This window comes from Cololabis saira, chromosome 13, assembly GCF_033807715.1.
Source record: "Cololabis saira isolate AMF1-May2022 chromosome 13, fColSai1.1, whole genome shotgun sequence".
NCBI lineage: Eukaryota > Metazoa > Chordata > Actinopteri > Beloniformes > Belonidae > Cololabis > Cololabis saira.
This window is the reverse complement of record NC_084599.1, coordinates 15454243-15477124: the sequence shown is the minus strand read 5'-3', so window position 1 is coordinate 15477124 and position 22882 is coordinate 15454243. Positions and strand designations below refer to the sequence as shown.

Here is a 22882-nt window from a genome sequence, read left to right as displayed (position 1 = left end):
ATCATAAGTTAAAAACAAACCATGATTAGGTCGTGCAGAGAGATGCGTTATAATGCTATGGTCACCTTGGCTTATTTCTCTTAATGACTGCTATTGTCCTTCAGTTACTGTAACCTCAGTGATCTTTTTAGATCATGGGCTATAAAAGGGAGCGACCTTGCATGCGGTCACAGAAAGATTATCATGTAGAGCTGCATTAATTACTGCCTTGTGTTTTGTTTTTGGCCTCTGTCTCAGACGATCTGGAATGAGACGGTAGAGAGCTGCCCAGTTGGTGGCGTCTGTTTCGTGGACGGAAACCTGACCTTGCATGAGAAGAACCTCACTGAGATTCTTAGCCAAGAAAGATGTAAGAGGGTCTACATAATCTCTTCTTTTGGGGCGGGTGGGGTGGGGGCGCAAACATTTATACAGCAATTAGGTTTACCTGATCCACTGAAGTTTAGTGGAATGTGAGAAGGCATCCAGCTGCTACAGCCTCCTTCACTCAGACCTTCTACTGTCAGAACAATACCCACCTTTGAGATGTTACACTGGCTAAACCAAATCCCCCTTCACCTCATTTATCTACTCAATAGGGCTTTTCATGCTGTATTGCTAAAACAACTGAGTTCCACATGACCATAAACTGGATCATTACACCCCCAGCTTGGTGCTTGTTTTCTTAAATACAAATGCCTTTCATTTTCCAATGTGACTTCATCAAAAAGATTTCCGCTCTCTGCCTGTTTGCAGTCACGATGACATTGTCTAATACTACACACCATTTTCCATTTTAGCTTTAAGATGAGTGATACAAGAGACACTGTTTCGACTGTAATATGATCCAGAACATGAGCTGGAACCTTCATCTCTAAAAGGAAATGTAGGATTTACTTATTTTTTTAACAAGTTGACATAATTTCCTCATGTATCAAAGAAATGTAAATGTGATGCTTTTCAGAAAACCACAGGGATGCAGTACAAAAGCAACTTTTTCAACCATGCCTTTGCAACTATGTTTATATCAGGATGTTTCAGGGGGCGGAGTCAGCTACAGCACTTTGACTACGTTGCAGCTACTTGTTCAGGGTGGGGGGGTAGTGGTAAGGGGTTACCCCTTTTGAATTTGGTCTTAAAGCTTTCTGCTGGGTGCAGATATAGATGAGGAAGCTGGATAATTCTGATCTGGGACCCAAGGCTCTCCCCAACTAAGTAACAGAGATGTCTTAAATCTGAGCTTTTGAGTTGGTTGTGATTTCAAACACGCACATTTTTCTTTTCATGAGTCCCTCTTGTACCCCATCCTTTTCAGGCCCTCACCTCTTTGCCAGCATCGAGTTGCCAGACCTCGCCGTTGGCCTCATTCTCTTGGGGCTGTCTCTGCTCGTCCTCTGCAGCTGCCTCATCCTCATTGTCAAGCTCCTCAACTCCATGCTGAAGGGACAGGTGGCTGTTGTCATCAAGAAAGTGCTCAACACAGGTACAGAAGTGAAAAACACACACACACACACATATTCCTCAGTGTGCTCTGAACAGCCTGTTTGATAGTCGGCACATCGGTTTCTGTGATGATGCTTGATGAGCAATGCAGGTAAAGTCCCTCTGTTGCTTCAGGATAATCCCCAGGTCCACCAGTCCTGGGGCGTGATGCTGAAAGCTCAGGAACACACATTGTTTTGGCAGAAATGTTTTTTTCCTTCTGCTGATGCGTTCATACTGTGTTCACTTCATTGGGTTTATTGCTTACTGCCAACATTTTCATTTGAATACAGACTTCCCCTTCCCCTTCGGTTGGGTCACTGGCTATATTGCAATCATGGTGGGTGCAGGGATGACCTTCATCGTCCAGAGTAGCTCAGTTTTCACCTCAGCTATAACACCTCTTGTTGGTAAGCCATGCTTTTCATTTGTATCCTCATAAAAAAAATTAAATAAAAAATGTATTTTCCACCAAAATTGTTTGTTTTTTTTAACCAGGTATTGGTGTCATTAGCCTTGAGAGAGCATATCCTTTGACACTGGGTTCAAACATCGGCACGACTACCACATCTATACTTGCTGCAATGGCTAGCCCTGGAGAAACACTGGAAAACTCCTTGCAGGTGAGATGTAATGAAAATGTGTCGCTCATTGGATGAAGACTGCAATACCTCTGCAGCTAAAAAAACTTTTTTTTTGTGACTGATCTTTGCTAAAAATTATCATGTTTCCCTAAGGATGAATTGTTTGGCCTTTTGCAACTTTTCACCCTGAACGATTCATGTACAATATCTCACCCACCACAGGGATTTCCATAAAATCTTACCCAGATATTCAACCATTAGCCCATACCTTTCATACTAAATTGCAAAAATACCTTTATTGTGAAACAAATGCCTGCAATATTTATGAAGTTTTCACCAACTTCAATGTTATGTATATATACTTTTTTTCCTTTTTCCATCTAGATTGCACTTTGCCACTTCTTCTTCAACATTATGGGCATCCTACTGTGGTATCCCATCCCCTTCATGCGGGTGCCCATCAGGCTGGCCCGAGGACTGGGGAACAAAACAGCCGAATACCGCTGGTTTGCCGCCGTCTACCTCATTCTGTGCTTCCTCGTTATGCCTTTGTCTGTCTTCGGCCTGTCCCTGGCCGGCTGGCAGGTCCTGGTTGGCGTGGGCGTGCCCATCATTGCGTTAACCGTCTTTGTGATCATCGTCAACATGATGCAGTCCCGATGCCCCGACAGCTTGCCCAAGGTCCTCCGCAGCTGGAACTTTCTGCCCCGACCGCTGCGCTCCCTTGCTCCGTGGGACAAAGTGGTGACTTCCACATTCTCATTCTGCGGCACACGCTGCTGCTGCTGCTGCAAGTGTAGCAACTGCTGCAATAAGCAGGACGAGGAGGAAAAGATCTCAAAGATTAGCAGGAAGAGCCTGGAGATGTATGACAATCCAGCCATGTCGAAAGACGAAGACGAAGTTAAAGGAACAGAGTTTTAATTTCAGTTAAATCTGTATCTATAGGCAATACTTATGATGTTTTTTTAATGATTTTTTCAATTTATTGTACAGACCGACTATCTGCTATGACTTCATATACAGTATGGATGTCTGCGATACGATAAGTTGGCATATTTTTATATTTGATATGTGTATAATATGCTTTTGGTTTTATTTTCAACTCTGAACATTTAAACTTCAAACATTTAATGTAGCATGTAAATGTAATATTGTTTGTATATGTTATCCCTCAGTATTTAAGACCGTTTAATATTTGTGAATAAAAAAAACAAAAATTGTTATTTTTAAAGTGCATTGTTGGCTCCCTTTTTCATCTGGTTCTTTCTTGCTCGTGTTCTCTCAGATGTAATAAAAGCATCTGCTAAATGACAGTAGTAGTAGTAGTGGTAGTAGTATAACTAGTAGTAGTAGTAGTGGTTCCATACCTGCTGATACCAGATCGTTGGCAACAAGTTGCTTCTAGTAAACTGGACCTCAGCAGTCGGCTCAGGTGTGTTTGACATCCCTGAGAAGAAATCCTGCTTTCATGTCTCTGATTTCACCCACGAACACCAGATTTGTGTGAGGACTTCAGACTGAAAAAATCTGCACACATTTTACCCACAGCACACTGATACCAATACATGCAAGTAATATTTCCTTATCAGATTATTTTGAAAATATTTTTAAAATGCTAAAGAACCACATGTCTGTCCTTTAAAAGCAGTTTGGTTTGTGTAAGGTTTAGAGTAAAAGATAAAAATATTCAAAACCAGCAGCAAGGGTCCTGCATGTGCTGGAGCACTCTGACCTAGAGAGCCCACTTAACCCCCCCACACCTGAACACCTTCACTGCCACACCTGATCACAGACTTCCATGTTTGCATAAGGTCAAGGAGAAGTGCTGTACTTAAAGTACATTCAGATTAAAGGAAGACTTTAGCCATGTGCTTCATGATTCTTTAACTACTTCATTATTAATAAGGATTTTCATCGGCTGATCCAGACGTGTCATTCATGCCAGTGATGACATGCCTCATGATCTATTTATTAGATCCTGCTGACATACAGCTCCGTGCAGACTGGCTCATATTTAATTAATAGTCATTTGTCAAAGACAACAAGTATCTTCTGTGTATCAGACATTATTGTTAAAGAGGACCAAGATTTAGTGACAAACCTGCGATCATGTCACGATGTGTGATCTCTTTGTCTCAACAATAAAGAGCGTGTTCTGTGAGGATAACAATCCATGAGCACTTCATGACAGGCTGTCATGATCATAGAGTTCACTGAGTAAAGCATTCGTCTTTTTTTTTTACTAAGAAGGAAAGACATACACTGGAGATTTAATGTTCAAGACCATGAGCCAATGGAGCTTGCTACATGTGCTCTCGATATGAATATCTAATATTGAGCTGTTTAACTGACAAACCCACGGGTTAATACGTCTTACGGTACTTATACGAGTTACGACTCAATAATAAAAATGTCAAAATAATCAGAAGATAAATGAACTGATCAAGAACAGTTGTAGGAGCCAGAATCTCAAGGAAAAGTATTTTAAGTATTTTAAAACTCTTATTGCTTGTAAGTGAGTCCTTCCTATTGTGCAATAAAGTGAAGTACCAACACTCAAGGTCAGTCATTATCAGTTAATTTAAAGCCTGCTAACTCTGGGAATCAGCTGGGGACAATTTTGCATTTTATGCCACTCTTGTTTTGAAATCTAGAACTTCAGTGCTTGAAATTATCAGACATTAATATTTAAACATTTAAAACTGATGCCAATAATACAATGGCTTTATTGTGCTTTGAAACTCTCTTTATCAACATTTTATGGCAGAGCCATCAGGTTTCTATGATATGAGGTTAACTGAAACTACTCAACACTGGTTTCAAGAAAAAGTGATGTATTTCTTGTGAATGATCTAGAAACCCAACCCCATATATGTCTGCCCAACATTAGCAACCAACACAATTTCAGGGTCAGGGGGTCAGGTGTGGGGTGGTGTGAAAGCTGGACCCCTGAAAACCCTCAGATGGTACTGCATCAAAAACAACTGCCATTCATCAATAGCAACACAATACATTCAATCTCTGAACTCGGAGACAACATCTCTGAGCTTGAGGCTCAGAGATATCTGGGGTTGTCACACAGTGTACACAAAGATTCAGTGTATAATATGCAAATTTACTGCCTCTTTCATTGGTAGGTTTTTCTCATTAATATGCAATTATACCTCTATTTGTGTTTTTCATAAACAGCACTAAGTCGGTGTACCTGGATGTATCAACTAGGTACAAGACTTCATTTGAACTGACTTCCAAGGCATACATGGAGAGACTGGGCTAATAAACATAACTTAATCACCCTTTTCTAGAGCCGGAGGCTCCAGGTGGAGCTGGGAAGGAGGTGAGGTGGTTCCGTTTTGGCCTGCTCTTGTCTCTGCTACGGAAGGAAGAAAGAAGTTGCTGTGACATTGCATGCTTTTGCGCATAACATTAACAGCCACATCACCACCAGTTCGCTGAAGGCATAACTAATCTGATTATCAGCGGTAGTAGTGATGGTTTTACAACAGTAGGCAGTGTGTAATTACCGGCTGCTGACAGGTGAAGGTCCACAGCGGCCAGGAAGCAAGTTAACACACACAGAGACTTTTGGTTGTCAAGGTTTTCGCCACTGGAATGCAAAGTGCACATGTGTTTCACTAATATCTCAAAATGCTTTTATCTGTGACATATTAATGCAGGTGTTTTATTCTGATCGCACAGATGTGGCACATGTACTGGCTTCTGCAACTTACAGGCTTACAAGCTTGTGTGGGAGTTGTGCACGCTGGTTTATTTCACCTCACTTTCTATGATGAAATATCAGTCGGTATCACTGTCTTTAGTGAGAAATTATGATTATTTGTCAGTAGGATGATGGATTTTGGTGTATTTACTTTAAAATAAAAGTAAGTAAAAAAAAAAAAGTAAAAGCTTTTTCATGTTTATGAACTGTATTGTATTCACATCTACTGTATTTCTTCATATTATGTCACATTTTTATCACAGGATTGCAGAGTATTCTCTCTTTTTTGATATATTAACTTTTTGGAAAAAAAGGGATGAAAAAAGATTTGAGCCACAACAATTGCATAAAACGATAATTGTTGATATCTCCTGAGATTATCTTGCAACAATTTTATGGTTTTCAGAAGATAAAGGTTTTTTTAAACAACTGATCACTGGTAGAAAAAAATGTTTCTCGAGCTCCGAGTGATTTCAGCTGCTTTCATTTTGATTAGACTGTGTTCAAAGCCTTTTGTTTCTTTGTGGTTGAAGCTCAGTTTTGTTATTCGGGAGTAAGATTCTCTACTTTATTTATAAATCTTTACCACTGTTTCTACTATTCAGCTGCATTTTTGGGTGAGATATTGGGTACACTCCCAACCAATATTTAAAATAAATCATTGTATTTATCTATTTTAAGTACTCTTTCTTCCAGGAAAGTAAATCCATATTATTCAATGAAACATGTTGTCAAATTACATCATGTTTACATCCCTTAGTGATGATATGATACATTTGTGTTGTTGTATTTGGTATAAAAATATATAAAGTACAAAAGTTGTTGCACTGCAGACACAACACAAATCTATTTCACACTGTAACCGCAGGCAAGAAAAGACTTAAATGTGAGAATAATGTTTCTTCCCTCCATTTATGCAAGAAGTACCAGTTCTTTTTTACTAAAGGTGGACTTACTCTCCTTTGTATGAGATGATTTGATGAAGCCCTTAACGACATGAATGATCACACGAGTTTTCCCTTTGAAACTGTTCATAGTCTCGCCACAGTGTTGATGCTATAAAGAAACATATATCGTTCTGTGGAGGGACATCTGCCAATTCGCATCACTTGTACAGCGATGGCTTTTGAAATAATACATTAAAGAGAGAAAATAAAAATGGTGTACAATAACATTACAACAGTAAAAGAGAGGCAGTTTTTCAGATTAAATACAAACATAATCTACAAAACAAAGGCAACATAGTTAAGCAACCAATCAATGAAAAATGTTCACTGCTGTTTTGATCTTAGCCATCGTTTGAGTCCTTTGTTAAAAGCTGTTGGTGTCTGATTTTAAATGAATGGGCAGAGAGAGTGAAGTCTTGTATCTTGGGAGAAGACAATCACCACTGGGGATTTAAAAAAATACAGTAGTGATTCCATCTCATTGGTTCCCTGTCCATGAGTTTTATTGCCTGCTTGTATGTTGAGATCATAGGTTTTAGTGTGGTTGAAGAAGCTTGTTGACCATGATGTGATGCAATATGACGGATGAGAAAAAATCATTGCACGCGTTTACAGTTTTGCAGCTTGATGTGACAGGTTCCTTCCAATAGAACGAAAGCAGTTAAAAATCGATCTAACCTTGTTGCAGATGTACTTGACCTGACTGTCAAGCTTAAAGTTCTTAGGTACGCCTAGGTACTTGACTTCATTCACTTCATCAATGAGTTCCTTCTTTATCTTTTCCTCTTATTCATCATGTGTGGGCCTGCTACACATAGAAAAGAACTTGGATACAGTTTTTTTAATATTAAAAGAGAGATGGGATAACTAAAGCCATTCAGAGATTCTCCATAAAGCCTGCGCTAGATGCTCACCTGCCAGGCTGCGTCCTTCAGTCGACACATGGCTGTCAGCAGCTTGGTAGGTCATAAATAGACATTGTGAACAACAATGGACCAAGAACAGACCCCCCCCAATATGATTTGAAGTGACAATGTTGAATTGATTTAGTTTATTTCATAAGATACTCTGGTTAACAGTGTCAAAAGCCTTTTTTTGGAACCCACAACCCTTCCTCTATCCAGAGAGGCTTTGGTCTTCTCAAGCAGGTAACAGTTTGCTGTTTCTGTGGAATATTTTATATTATTGTGGCTTTCCAGCTCTCTGGGAATATTTCTGTTTGTTTTGACAGGTTTACTAAGTAAGTAATTGGCTCCAGCAGACAGTTCAGATGTTTCTTGATACTGTACATGCAGCATTTAAATTGTGAATATCCTTAGACATGGAGTTACTGTTACTGTTTTTTTTCAACTTTATCATGGAGTACTTCATCTATGTAAAAGCAGTCTGTGTGAACATGGTCAAATTCTTCAGAAGAAGATCCAGTAGATTTTAAAATACTTGCTACTTCTTGTACAGGCTGAATTAGAAAAACAATAGACTCATTACTATCAATGATTTTTATCACACATTTTGAAGCAGTTTATTTTAGGGTACATTTGCTTACTTGAGTTAGCCATAGAAATGTTGCCATTGGCCTCTTCAGTGAATTTGGTGAAATGATTGGGCTTTCTGCAGCTCAGACACCACTTTGTTCCTTAAGCCAGTGGTTTTAGTTAATATAGACCTTTTAAGATCTCACTCTTTGATGATCTGGAGGATGTCAGTCAGTACAGTTACATGCACATCTAAATTGATCTATTGGCAACAATCGAACTAAGGATTTAACTCTGCGATGCTAGGTGGCGCTACTCACCCTTTCGCATTGGCATTGATAAAGTAAAGAAACCTCCTCAAACCTCCTTTTAGGAGATCCTGCTCATTAACTCTTCGTTGTTCCTCGTCTTCTTCTTGACTGTTGTTATTCCCGCTTCCAAATGATTTGACTAACATAGTGTAACAGTTGATGAAACCTGACTTATTTGATGTATCGTTACCCCCCCCCCCCCCCCCCCCCCCTTTATATTTGACATGTGTTTGATTTGTTTTGTTTTATGCTCACATTTAATGATATTCATTTTGACTCCATCTTTGTTGACCTTCGTCAGCTGTTACAGACAGTTCATCATGAGGATGATAATCGATGGCCCATATATTTTGTGGGTAAATGTCACAAAAAAGAGTTGCAGTACAAAACTGCACCTGGGATGATGTCTGCTTCTCTGCAGTTAACCACTTTACATTTTTGACAGTTCACACAACAGTTCTGGCCCACCATACGAGTAAAAGGTTCTGCCCAGATAATGCGTGGAGGACAAGCTGCTAGAAGCTGCTAGACGTCCCCAACCAGAGAACAAGAACAAATGTCTCTGTTCTCGTGGAGTATGTAAGTGTGTCTTGAAGAGTCATGGGATTCTTTGCTAAAAAATTTAACAGAAACATATGGATATCAATCATTTTAAAAACTGTTAGTGGATGAAATCCCCCTATTTTTCCAGAAGCTGTTCAAAGCAAAATTCTTAAACTTTGACCTCTAAAATTATGGATTTAATAATAGAAATAGAAAAAAAAAAATCAAAGATGGCCTATAGTGTGTAATTAGTCATCTGGGGTGTGTTGTACCTACTGTAAAAATCACTTGTGCATAATAATAATCAAATGAAGCCTGCAGCATGACAAGGCGTGAACTTTAAATAATCATTCTCATGGAATGAAACTGACTGGAAAAAAGAACAGTAATTCAGCAGTTGATTGTTACAAAATAGCTGTATGTTTTTTTTCTTCTTTTTTTTCCTATATTCTTTTATTACTTCACTGCCTGGAGGGAATTATGTTTAAACTAAACCCAAAGTCCAGCTGAGGTTGTATGGAGATACATGCTAGAGATACATGCTATTTTTAGACATGTTACAATGAAGAGGGGAAATATTTGCTGCACGCTATCAAAATATTCCACAGGAGGTGAAATAGGGAGCGAGCACACAGCGTCAACGTGACTCAAATAGATGCTTGTCACTGTTGTCTGTGTGTGCGGTAGCTCCAGGTGTGCAATATTGACACTACCGACCTTGCCAGCCACTGGAGTTCAATACGACAGGAATTTAGACATACAGTACAGTGGCTCAAATATTTCTTTTTTCTTTTATCAGATAGGTTCATTGAGAGTTTAGCTCAAACAGAAGTGGTAGCTGGGCAACCTCAACAATACATGTATAAACTCAAGATCATTTAAATACAGTAAACATCTTGACAACCCATAAAAGAATCAAACCTTTTGACTTATTATGTTTATAAAGATTTTCTGATACTTACATCGCACATTGGTCAAAATGAAGGCTGCCCCCAAAGGCATGATGCACATAAAATGGCATTAAAGGATTTGGTTTTCCGATCCATAGATTCTGGAGCTGATTTATGTCTGGGATTTAATGATTAAGGGAAAACTGCGTGTTAGGCCAAAAGTACAGCACCAAACTGTGGCGCTAATAATGACTGCAATGAAAATGTATGTAAGGTCAAAATTTCAGTTTAATTTAGCTGTGAAATAATAGCAGATGTCTAAGAGCGAGGGTGTAAGACACGGTGGTCCAGCACAGCTCAGGTTCAGTCACACTCACTGCAATTATTTTAGGTATTATAGCAAAGCTTAGCTCACAATAAATCTCTTATGAAAACACTGGTGGAACAATGGTCTCAAGTGACAGTATTTGGTTTCTAGTTTGACATATTTACAACAAGGAAAAACCCAGAAACTTGGAACAGGTGGTGATTATGTTGGACCTCATTGATTTTGGTAAGTTTGAACTGTAGTTACTTTATCGTAATGAGGATATCTGACAACTGAGCATTGTGCCGTCCAAAACACAGAAATTAAAGCAGCGTAAAGGAGCATTAGCAGTTCGTAGCTCCTTGGTTCCCCCCAGTAGCTGGGTCAGGTTGATTCGTTTTTACAACACTGTCTAAGATTGACTTTTGTTTGGTATTTTGTTGTTTGGTGTTTTGTTCAGTCATTCTTTCCTTTTTTCTTCTGTATTTACTTTCTTGAAATCTGCCAAGATAGATCCGTGAGAATGCTTTATTGTTGTTGACGTGTGGCACAGTGTTGTAAGACGATGCACAGCCGTCCCACCAGGATGTGAGTGCAAAGCCGGTCCTGCTCCTCTAAGGAAAAATATGACCTCTATATGGTCCTCTTTAAAGGAACTTTTTATAAAACAGGTGCTACTGTATATCTATGACGCTGAAATTACAGCTGGGTAAGGATAATAGTTTGGGCTTTCTTCTTCTTTAGCAGATTTCAATTTGAAAACAAACAGATAAATTCATAATAGCCTTCACAAAATGTTACATCAGAAAAGGTCCCCTAAAAACACTACAGATTAGCGCTGTTCACGTAAACTGTGTTTTTGTTTTCATACCGGCCCTCTTAACAACAGGGCAGATGACATATGGGACGGACTTACGGGAAAGAGAAGGTAGACTATGAGTCAATCTCCAAATGATACCCAGTCACTGTAAAGTGAAGCAGCTCCACATGGATATGTTTACACTGCGAAACTCCTAATTTAACTAATCACAGCTCCACGAACCAGCTATAAACTGCACATGAGGACATCTCAGTCAGTCACAGCTGTAAATAACTGTTAGCAACAAAGGGGCATTGCATACTTATCATCATATTTGAATGCAAGCAAAGAAACAGGAATCAGTCAAAGAATATTTGCCATTATTATCTTCATCCACAGTGACAATAGAGCACAATAGAGAACCATTATTTTCTGACAGATACAACATGTATTTGAAGTTTCAGCGGTGGAGTAGCTTCCTTGCCAGTTAATCTCTTGTTAGTGATGTCTAAAGTTGATACGTCCTTATCTTATATTGACAAAGGGCACCTATAGCAAAAGACTACATCAATAACATTTGAAATTCCTTTGCTCTGGCTTCAAGCCACAAATAAAGTTTAAGTGCCCCACATGCTTTTTTTTTTCTCATCCTGTCTCCTGCGCGACATTTATCACCAACTTGCAGCTGATAGAACGAGAGACAGCCCTTAATGGTTGACTTATTAGAATAAAACTGGGACATCTCTCAACACAACCATCACTGTCTTTTGTTCGCTTTTAATGAACAATTAATACAAAACAATTACTATTTCTGTTGGAAAAAAAAGATGCACTCTATTTCAAAGATTTTACATATACTGTAAGGACTATATAAGAAAACAAATCTTCTGGTTCTCACTGGACCTGAAAATGACATAAATACAAAATCATGAAAAAAAATCATAAGATATTAAACCGTGCCATTGTTTATTCAATAAAAGCTTAAACAGAACCTAGAAACAAATGTGTAGAGACTAAGAGGAGTGACACTGTATCCAAAAAGATCAGGGAAGCATGTTTTAGGTTTGGAGTTTGAATCTGAACCGACCACGAGGCTTCTGAAACGACCTCCTTTGGACAGACAAGACTAAAATCAAGAGTTGTTGTCATACTTTGTTGTATTTTTTATAAAAATTGTCGAGTGTGTGTATGTTTGCTGCTGCACAAGTGAATTTCCCCTCTGGGGGATCAATAAAGTTTATTCTATTCTATTCTATTCTATTCTATTCTATTCTATTCTATTCTATTCTATTCCATAATGCAAAGCAGCATTGTTGAACATAAAACCTTTAAAATATGTCAACACAAACACCTGATACTGTCGAGAACGGTGGCAGATTTAATGTTGTTTTTTATACCACAGGACTGGGGAACTTTTCCTTGTGTTTGCCGACCATGATCTCCGCTGTAAATCAGAGCAGCGTTGGGTCAAATGTGAGGCCAGCTGTCCAACAGCTAAACTCTGTCTGAAACTGGCTCACTCAGCGAGACAATGATCACAAACACACGTGCAAATCTTAAAAGGAAATGACTGAAAAAAAAAGAAAACAGAATTAACATGTTGCAATGGTCCAGTCAAAGTCCAGCCCTTAACCTGATAGAAACACTTCAAGAGAGCTCTGTAGAAATAAAAGCCCACAAACCTCAACATCCTGTTGTGCATTTTCTTTGTTTTGACTGTATATCATTTTTTTTAAAAGGCAAAGTGTAATTTGTCTTGTGTTGTTGTTCATATGAGCTCTTACATATGTAATTTAAGGACTTAGTAATGGCCAGATGATGTGTCTATAATTATGTCTCGATATGTAAAACATTACAATGTCTTTTCTTTTTTTTTTTACAAGACCGCAAATATCACATGAGAAAAGATTAACCCTATTCTCTTATTTTGATCCCCTCAGGAACATAAATTGTGTAAGGTTTTGCTTTAACTAAGCGACATTCATTAACTGTGACACATGTTTTATTCTCAATAAAGCAATTACCAGAAATATGGTTTTTGAGGAAACATCATCAACACCTGGATAAGCAGGTCCTTCACATCCTGACCAGAACTTATCTTCCTGCTGTATCAAAATGATTCAGATGCCTCAGATGTGACGAATGTGTCACCTCAACAGTTTTGGAGCTGATCCTCTAACTGTCTTCTCAAACAATTCGTCGTTTCTGGGGCTTTTGCTGTGGCTATTTGATCACTGTGCTGGCTTCTGCATGTCACAGGAGATGACAGAGGAGTAGAATCCCGAGAGCGCACAAACAAACACCAGATAGAGTCACGGCCACATCGCTGGTCTGCTGCAGCCGCTGCTCGCCATTCATGCTAAGCCAGAGATTCACCGCTGTGCCGTAGGTTCTCCCCACCATGCCACCTTCCTCTCTGTTTAACTCGTCACCATGGAGGCCGCCAGCAGACGTCCTTCTAATCAGTTCAGGTGCCCTCCGTATGCCTCCTTATTTGCAGATGAAAATGATTTAAAAAGGTCATTTACAGTACATCCCATAGCTGACACAACATTGATATCACAAAGATTATCTTCAATTGTACAAAACACAGAAGTAGCAATGTGCTGAAGAGTGTCTCCGTGTGTATATATATATATATATATATATATATATATATATATATATATATATATATATGTGGGGAAATTGTACCATCTTGTGGTGAATGCATGCAAGTGCTTGCAGCAGTGAGTAACAGCATTTATTTACCAAGGCAGCCCTGCAATGGCACAACAACAGCGATGACAAGGATGGAGAGAAGGGAGGCATATGCCTATAGAGGAAAAGGGATGATTTAAATAAATGATTACACGTTCCCTGTCAAAACAACAGCCTAAAATGAATTTTATCTCTTATTCATATTTGGATTTTCACATACTTCAATAATTAAAGGACAGATCATGATAACAGTGCTTTGAATTTTTTTTTCTCTTTATTTCTCTTACTACATGCAGTATGAGTTGATTGGCTCATGCCTACCAAGAGGAGCTGGGCACGGTTCTGAGTCATTTTCCTCAAGGCTTTTCCCATCTGGAGTCCAAGCAGAGCTAAAGAACAGGGAGTAACCGCCTCATCATCTACAGTCTCTGCACATCTTAGGAAAAGAGAAGAAAAAAAGAAAAAAAACTGTGTTTTACATGAAAACAGTGATGTCATCAACCTTTATCCTGAGAGGAAAAAACAGAAGTACATTAGCATTTTCACACTCTAGTCATCTAAGGTGGTGATTTTCAAAAAGCACCTTTTTAACATCTTCTCCGTCACAGAGTCCGGCTCATCATGGCTCGACAAACCGAATGAGTGGAGGATGCTGGGTGGAAGAACGTGCCCTTGTTGTACCAAAACAGCCAAGTTGTACATTCCCTGTGAGTCGGTGTGATACAGAATCATAACGGGAGGCTGGGTTTTATACACTGGTAATGCTGTTTGTTGTTTTTATTGCAGTGTGCCTCAGCCCATGGAAGTTTAATTAAGTTTATCATAGGGTGATGAGATTACAGCCCAAGTAAATCTGTCACCTGAGGGCTGCCCGCTAGAGCCGCTCTGCTATACATTGATACGGCCTGCTCAGCCAAGGATAATGAGTCCTCCCGTGTGCTCCAGGAAGACCGGTTGTAGTAGTAGTCTCCCATTTTCAGCAGGGCTATAAAGAAGATAAATATTTGATGTTAAGTGACCACATCGACAGAGAAAGAAAAAGGTTAAAGCCAAATGAAATGAGATGAACTTACCGGATGGATGAGGATCAGAGTTTAATATCGAGTAGTTGTGGTATCTCCACTGACAATCGTAACCGAGATTTAGTTCCTGAGTGCACATAGAGAAAGAGCTTTGTAATAATAAAGGTTATGCTTATAATTTCCCCCCGGCATTGCTCTGTTCTTTAAGTGTGTGATGGAAATTATATACTATCCGTGTGTCAGCTGCCAACAGAACTTCCATTGCAGACACATTGATTGCAGAATTGTGTTAACAATCAGACTAAAAGATGAAGCAGTAACTGCTCTAATGACGCACACAAAGGGTTTAAAACCAGAGGAAGAACATATGTTCAATATGTTTACCTCACACAAGTGCGCTGCGTTACTCTGGGCCAAAGCGAGACCGCTTTCGGCTGCCAAGACGTACTTGACAAATGATTCTTGCCTGTTGGCATCACAAGAAAATGCATGTGAAGGAGTGAAGACAAACAGTACCGTGAGAAAATGATTAAATGAGCTTGATTGAAATGCAATTGAAATTAATGGTGCTACCAAGAGCCCTGGAGGTAGGCCTGCAGAGCCTCTCTGATCATAAATCCAAGGTGTCCGTTCTGTTCACACACCCTTTTTAGCATTCTGCACAGAAGGTAAAGGGTGGTTGATGAATTATGCAACGTAATTACTACACATAAACAGAACATGTTTTACCATGACCTAAAAATAGCTACAAATATGTTGAGGTCATTCAAAAAAAAGGAGCAGCAGAAGTATATATATATATATATATATATATATATATATATATATATATATATATATATACGTACATAGGTTTATATTCATGAGATACTGTACCAAGGGAGCTTCGTTAAAGCAAAATCTCCAGACAGTAATTTGGTGACAGTGGATCTTATTTTTAGAAATATGCAAATTTTGGGATCTGACCTTGAATTAGCTGTCATTGAAATTAGATCCCACTGAGCTGCAGGCTACAGTGCACCAGCCCGTAACAATGCTTTCCTCACCAAACTAATGAAAGCCTCTTACATCACAGCCCTCTCCACATCCTGAGACAGGCCTCCCAGGCTTCCCGTCGAAAGGTACCACGCTGCCTCCACTGACGCAGCCACATGGCCAAGCCGAGATGCGTTCAGAAACTGCTGGAACGCAGCGCTCTGGGGATCGTGTCAAAAACAGATCAGCTCCACGATTACACCTGAGCGGCATAAAAGCTAAACTCTTAAACGCGTGAAACTCAAACCTCGTTTCTCCACGGCTTGTCTGGGTTTTTCCCATTGAGATGATAAACTCCCAGGTTGAACATCCCATCATCGCTCCCGTTTAAGGCAGCTTGCTCAAAGTACCTCACTGCATTTTTGTGGTCCTCCAGTACAATCCCGTGGTACCATCCTAAACCATTCAAGGCACTAATTGAGCCCTAAAGCGAGGAAACAGACACCGGCTTTCATGATGGAGTCCAGAGCTGTAAACACGGCGATTGATTGCTACGTGCTCACCATTTCAGCTGCTTTTTTCAGCAGCTGGAAACCTCGAGTGTAGTTTCTCTTCACCCCCTGGCCCTGAAAGAATCAGCATCAATCAGTGAATCAATAAGTGTCAAAACAAAGACAGTGCAAATACAAACACACCAGAATCCAGTGTCTGGTTCAATCATAAAACAGGAGTCTTTATAAATATACACAACCTTCATTAGCAGGATGGAGTAGTCGTACATCGCAGAGGGATCCTTCATTTGCATGGCACTTTTCTCAAACCACTTCACCGCACTCTGTATGTCTTTTGAAACTCCATTTTGTCCCCAGTAAAGTACTGTTCCCAGGCGCTTCTGAAGTTAATAGAGTTTTTATTAGTCTCCCCTGGACATTGGCTCGGCCGGTGACCACAAAGGAGAAATTTAACAAAGCTGGACATTTTCTTTCTGTGCTTTTATAAGTCGTCCACATATTGCCGTACAGACCTAATATAACAATAACACATCTAAAGTCAGAATAATACATCTGGAGAAGAGTTAAATGAACTTTCTATATCACCTACCTGGGACTCTGCGTCTCCTCTCTCTGCCTGAAATTTCCAAAACTGGAAAACATCACTCGACTCGTCGATCAGGCTGTCTAGATTTTCACCGTTGCTTATGTAGATGTATTGAGGCATGCATTGCTTTAGAAAAAGAGAAGGGAAATCATTATGATGATTAAATTATATTCTTTAAATGCTTTTTTGTTACTATTTTAATGCCTGGTGTCACACCAGAGACAAATGCAAATGACACTCTTTTCTCTACAAGTAATTATCTTTCACAAGCCATTTTTCTGGCCATCCTGTCCATTTTATTTTATACCAGAAATGGAAAAAAAGACAATCTAACTGCTACATGTTGTCATGTTTCACTGGCAAAAAGAAATTGTGTTTGACAGTCAATTTTGTTGCAAATGGATGTGAGAACAGATTGTGTCTCATTGTGTAGACAGACGGTGTGAATTGTATATTGTAAAGTGCTTTGAGGAACCAAGACAAGGTTAAAAAGATGCTATATAAGTGCGCACCCTTTACTTTTCACAGACAATAAAGCAATTAAGCTCTGAGCCAGGCGTGTAAGCAAATTGCAGAGAATTAGTTTGAGACCTAGAAGAGTCAGAGAGTGCCAGCATGTCTTATAGTCCGTTTATGAAGTCCAATTGTCCAATTAGATGAAAACAAGATAAAATAATGCACATGTTCTATGAAATGTTAACACCAATTTTAACTCCTCCGGTCCAGTGTGGGTAAGGATTCAGGACTTCAGTTACATTTTTTGAGTAAAATAAGTCAGATTGTGTTTGGAGCAGCACTGAATCCTGACTGGGGTCTTAAATGACATCGCCTTTTTTAAATAAAGCTTCAGTCAGAAGAGCTCAGGCAGCACACGACTGAAACCGGACAAGGAAAGAAGGTTTTTCATTGTTTTAAATCCAACTGTATGCTGGTAAATTTGCACAGTGTTATCAACTCTGGTCTTCAGAAGGCTTCATGTTTGGTCAATATTCTGCAGATAAAACCTGTTAAAGGTTTCATGAACCTTGCCTCATTAGATGCAGTTTACTAAAATACCCAGGAAACAAGATAAACAGGAAATCAGTTGGAAGCAGCAGTTTCTTGTAACACACTGCTTATCTTTGGAGTGCCTTGTCCCATTCATGAAGACAACACTATTAATAATAGATGTATTTTTATATCAACAACCCTCCTATCAGCCCACTCAGAAACCTCCACTCTCCCTCTAGCTCCCTACAATCAGTTATATTTTTGAGCTAGTATGTGTTGGCAGACCATCACGTCTAGAGCCTGCCTGTGCGAAAACATTTATTTTTGAGTATTTTTAATACAGTACAATTAGACATTCACCATAAAATATTATAATTCCTTTATGTATGCTCTCTTTCTCATTGAGAGAAGCTAAATACTACCTGCTGATATCACACACAGGTGGTATCAATAACACTTGTGTGGCAGTAACACAATCTGCCAACAGGAAAGTTGTAGTAATAAATATAATGTGTTGATTTTAATAATCAACATATTAAATGTGATTTGTTTATTCCTACAGAACCTAATGTAAAACCCACAATTCTTGGTATTACAGTGACAGTACATGGGTACAGACTTTAGTATTTTTTTTTTTTTTTTAATCTCTATACTTGACAACCTAGATTTGGGCGTCTGAAGTGATAAACAATTCAAAAAGTCTGATATAGTATAACCCTCTTTCTTTTGTGAGTTAAGCCACTTTTACAATAATATTGCTTTTTTTTCTTTTTTGATAATTAAGCAGTGATTTTGATACCTTATTTTGGTGCCTTTGGTCACTATCAATGCTGCTCCGCTCCCCGACATTAGAATAGTAGCTATAAGCCATGTCCAAGTCTTTAGGAAAGCCATCGGCTCCGTGTGAGTGTTTGTATCCCGCGTGCATCAGGGCAAAGCGGTCATCTCCTGAGGCACCAATCAAACTGTAGACATGACCCTGAAACACACGAGGGGTCAGTATTATGTGCTGTTGTTGACACAAGTGATTATATATGTGATAAAAAGCAATTAAGACAGATGGAGGGCACGGAGTTCACCTGCACTTGATTGACTGAGTGTCCCAGGCCTGACAGGTGGGCGGCGGCCAACAAGAGAGATGCCCTGTGATTTCCAAGGCAGGAGGATACTTGTAATAAAGCCACTGATTTAGATGAGATTTTCATTTGGGCTTCATCCGCAGGGAACACGCCTCTGACTGCCAGGTCAAACAGAGCAAGTCTGAGGCGCTTCATATCTAAAGATCCTGCAGAAACAGACGAGTGTGTGAGCTGTAAGATAAGCCCTGTCTGCAGCACATAAATGAAATTGCTCTCATGTGAATCTGAATAACCTGTCCGGATTTCATCTTCTGTTCTTTGCAAGAAATCCAAGAGCGCGCTGTGTTTAATCTGCGTCTCCCAGGTCCATGCTTGTGTGCAGGTGTTCTCGCTGTGTTTAAACTGACCCCACTGACTTAGGAAGTCAGGTGTACACACATCTGAAATTAAAACATTAAAAAAACAATGTGTCGACAGCATTGCTCACATATTCTGTAGGTGTGCAGCTGTATTGAAAGCGGGATATTGCATCTGAGCAAGGTCGCTCGGATTGGACTGGCTGCAACATTGCTTTTTTCAGCCACGTCAGGATAATATTTCACCTTTGTTTATTTGTGACGGATGGAGGGTCTGAGTTACTTCTTGCAGAAAAGTTTTTGTAAATGCTCTTATTTCCCGACACTCCATGTGAGCCTTCTCCAGCTCCTGTAATATTGACTTTGGCTGCAGCTGATTTTTTATCTGTGACATGAAAATGGAGTCATAAAAAAAGCACAACAATGTTGGATTTATTGTGACATAAAAGGCACTTTTACCTCTTTGGTTCCAAAACGGTAGTATTTGATAGGTCCAAAATACCCGTGGATGCCTGGCACGTATTTACTTCCTCCGATCATAAAGTATCCATCAGTGTCATCATAATGGATACTGTCTGGAAATCTATATATTTCAAACCACTAAGATTAGGAACCACAATCACGTGCAAGCTGGCAAAGTACCGTATTTTCTGGACTATAAGCCGCTACTTTTTTCATAGGTTTTGAACCATGCAGCTTATACAAAGGTGCGGCTATTCTGTGGATTTTTCTTCCACCGCTATTTTTTTTTTAAATAGAGCGGATGCGGCTTATATACAGGTGCGGCTTGTATGTCTTTTTTTTATTGTTTTTTTTTTTTTTAAATAGAGCGGATGCGGCTTATATACAGGTGCAGCTTATAGTCCAGAAAATACGGTAATTGCTGGGCTTTCTAAGAGCAATTGTTGAATTTAGCTTATTGTTCAGACAAAAAGCAGGGTCTTACTCATATTCAAATGTGTGGGTTTCATCATCCCACGTTGCATTCAGCCGCACCTGAAAGTCAGACATAACAAAGCATGAGCTCAGAAAGACAACTGAACAATTTTGAAGACACAATCGCCTCGAGTCTTCCAGCTGGAGAGGAACCATCTTCCCGGATGTTCCAGCTGTTCCCGAAAAAAAACACAAAAGCAAGGGCAAGCTGAAGCACAACTTCTATCCACCCACTCAGAAACACATGTGAGGCTGCTATACCTTTGAGTCCAGTATGAAACAGTCCAATCTAATCCACTTCCACAGGGGCAAGGCCACACTGGCGTGGAACGCTCCATCTCCTCCAGTTGTCAGACGTGCCTGGATTATAATGTGTCCTAAGCAGGAGAGATGACAGTCATACATTTCACCAGAGGAATCCATAGGTCTTTATTAATACATGACACCGCCTGTTCCTTGGTTTCGCAAACACACATCATCCCTCATACTCATGATACGTCAGTCAAATCCTCCATGGCAGTTTGTGTCTACACAAGCTGCTGTGACCCACCTGTGTCTGTGAGCTGTATCAGAACAGAGTCATACAAATTCTTCCCATCAACATGATGGATGATCCCACAGAGCTCCTCGTGACACACTTTCAGCAGGTAGATCCACACAGATAAGGCGACTCTGAAAACCAAGCAACAAGACACGATTTGACGAATCATTTCTTCAGCCGCTGGAGCGTGGGGCTGGATTTAAAAACGCCACGCTGTCTGCTAAAAACGCCTGACCTCGCTGTCTTTCATTGACCGTAAATAAGAAGCTTATATGCTCTGGCGAAGAGGCTTGGTGAAGCTCATAAAGTCATTTATAAGTAGAGTGAAGGAAAACTAAAAGCGGATTGTGCTCAAACAAATGCCTGGAATGAAAAGGAAACAATCACTGACCTGTGGCCCGTCAACGTGCTGATCTCAACACAAAGCTCTGGGATTGTATACTATAACGTTTGAGGCAATAAATGTGGGTGTCTAACTCGATAAGTTTATACATCAAAAAGGCCTGCTTTTTTAAAGCTTGTGGTACTTTTTTGCAGAAACCTCAGATGCTTTTCATGCTGCGTGATTAAACTTCTAACAGAATAATCTAAAACGAGGTAAATTAGAAATCCCACCTGGGCTGCATCACAGCATGAAGACGTGCTCTCTCCAGGCCTCTGTTGATGAAAGGCTGGAACCTGCGGACCACCCCAAAGTGCTCCCCAGTACTTGCCAAAGGGAATTTCAGCATATCTATTACATCTGTGTGTAAGAAGAGCAACATTTTCAACGCCCCTTTAAAGGCCATTGAGATACAGACGGTGCAGTAAGAATAAAAAGGCAACACGATGAAGGGTCTGACCTGGCTCGTGCGGGCACTGATGGATTTTGTTCCTTCTCAACGACCACATCAGTTGAGTGGGCCACGACCGACACCCAGTTTGAAGCTCACCCGGCCAATTGGAAAGCCGCGTTACCTGCAGCGTCTTATAAATCCTCAACATGGAATCTTGGTAGGTGGTCATTTCGCTGCCTCTTTTTAAATAATCCAGCCAAGCACGAACTGTCACATTCTGAGTGTCCGATATGTTCCAGCTGAAAAAGTCATGATGGTGTGAAATGGACCGAGGCAGTCTGAGCACCACATGCTGGGTCCTGGACACTCGAGGTGAGCTGTTGATCCATTTTCTCCTGAAAACCACCAAATCTGTCTTCCTTAATGTTGACACCAGCACCTCCACTGCGAGCTGACATGGCCTGGAGCACTGGAACCGCACACGGACCACTGAGCCATCTGCCACTTTGTCAGGGACCCGGTCAAACCTTATTAAATTGTCAGGCGAGGTCTCACCACCGTGGGATAAAATGGCCTGCAACACACACCTTCCCTGCAAAGTGGAAAAAAAAATTAATGAAATCATGGGAAGGTAAGAGATAACAGGCTGGTGCTCCATTTTTAAAAGAAAACTCATCAAATGAGTGTAAATATTACCACCTTGTTGTGGATTGGGAGTTAGAAACTGTACTCTACAGGTGTGCAGTGACAGTGAGCCAAAAAGAAGTGTAGATAAATAAACCATGAATGGAACTACTGTTACAAACTCTACTACAGTCTTTTCATAGCTAATTTGTTTAATCATTTGAATATTCAGTAAAATGTCCCTAAGAGCAACAGCTTTCACAGTGTCTCACTGTTTTCACTTGGGACTAAAAACATAATCTGTAGGAACGTTTGAATTAATTCTGCTTTAAAGAATACAAAACATTTACATTTATTATGCAAAAGCTGATGGTAAATAAGAAAAATACTCATATAAAAGAAGCAGGAAACTGAGACAAATATGCTTACCATCAGAGAGGAGGAAGTGAGCAAAAATCCAACAATGAAGATATTAAATCTACTCATTGTTTATCTGTTTAAGACGAAGTACGACATGTAAACAAATACCCGATCATTGCATTCATTATTACTCTGTCCAGCGAAGTTAGCTTGCTCTGAAATAAAGTCAGCTCCAAGTGTTACACACCAAGCAGCATACCTCACAAACAAAGTGCACTCGTGTGGGCACACGCCCTGTATAATGCAACTTTACCTGCCATTCAGGTGTTGCGAGTTCAGCAACAAGTCCAGCATAAATTAGTTTTAAAGGGCTAGTATTGTAGA

The 22882-nt window shown here is 39.9% G+C and overlaps 2 protein-coding genes across 5 annotated transcripts in view; one reads left to right on the top strand and one right to left on the bottom strand.

The window, feature by feature from the left end:
• The window catches only part of slc34a2b (solute carrier family 34 member 2b), a 5609-nt gene extending 2327 nt beyond the window's left edge, over nucleotides 1-3282 (top strand). For both annotated transcript variants that reach the window (XM_061737932.1, XM_061737933.1), the window contains exons 9-13: nucleotides 238-349; nucleotides 1295-1462; nucleotides 1755-1871; nucleotides 1960-2084; nucleotides 2430-3282. In XM_061737932.1, the coding sequence (XP_061593916.1) occupies nucleotides 238-349; nucleotides 1295-1462; nucleotides 1755-1871; nucleotides 1960-2084; nucleotides 2430-2969 (1062 nt within the window). In that variant the 3' untranslated portion in view covers nucleotides 2970-3282. The remainder of the gene's footprint in view (nucleotides 1-237; nucleotides 350-1294; nucleotides 1463-1754; nucleotides 1872-1959; nucleotides 2085-2429) is intronic.
• Nucleotides 3283-11209: 7927 nt separating this feature from the next.
• LOC133458243 (protein sel-1 homolog 3-like) lies at nucleotides 11210-22737 on the bottom strand. 3 transcript variants are annotated; one of them, XM_061737928.1, is made up of 24 exons: nucleotides 22568-22737; nucleotides 21581-22106; nucleotides 21354-21480; nucleotides 20748-20869; nucleotides 20459-20574; nucleotides 20208-20257; nucleotides 19721-19844; nucleotides 19508-19646; nucleotides 19199-19345; nucleotides 18906-19111; nucleotides 18626-18805; nucleotides 16840-16962; nucleotides 16490-16630; nucleotides 16302-16364; nucleotides 16046-16222; nucleotides 15832-15959; nucleotides 15337-15420; nucleotides 15148-15229; nucleotides 14815-14890; nucleotides 14602-14726; nucleotides 14325-14446; nucleotides 14063-14177; nucleotides 13793-13856; nucleotides 11210-13530 (listed from the first exon to the last, which is right to left on the bottom strand). In XM_061737928.1, the coding sequence occupies exons 1-24, from the start codon at nucleotides 22622-22624 to the stop codon at nucleotides 13295-13297; spliced, it is 3330 nt and encodes a 1109-aa protein (XP_061593912.1). In that variant the 5' UTR covers nucleotides 22625-22737; the 3' UTR covers nucleotides 11210-13294. The 3 variants fall into 3 exon arrangements, with proteins under 3 accessions (XP_061593912.1, XP_061593913.1, XP_061593914.1); XM_061737929.1 differs by having other exon boundaries at nucleotides 16490-16627; XM_061737930.1 differs by having other exon boundaries at nucleotides 19508-19634.
• Between the last annotated feature and the right edge of the window lie 145 nt (nucleotides 22738-22882).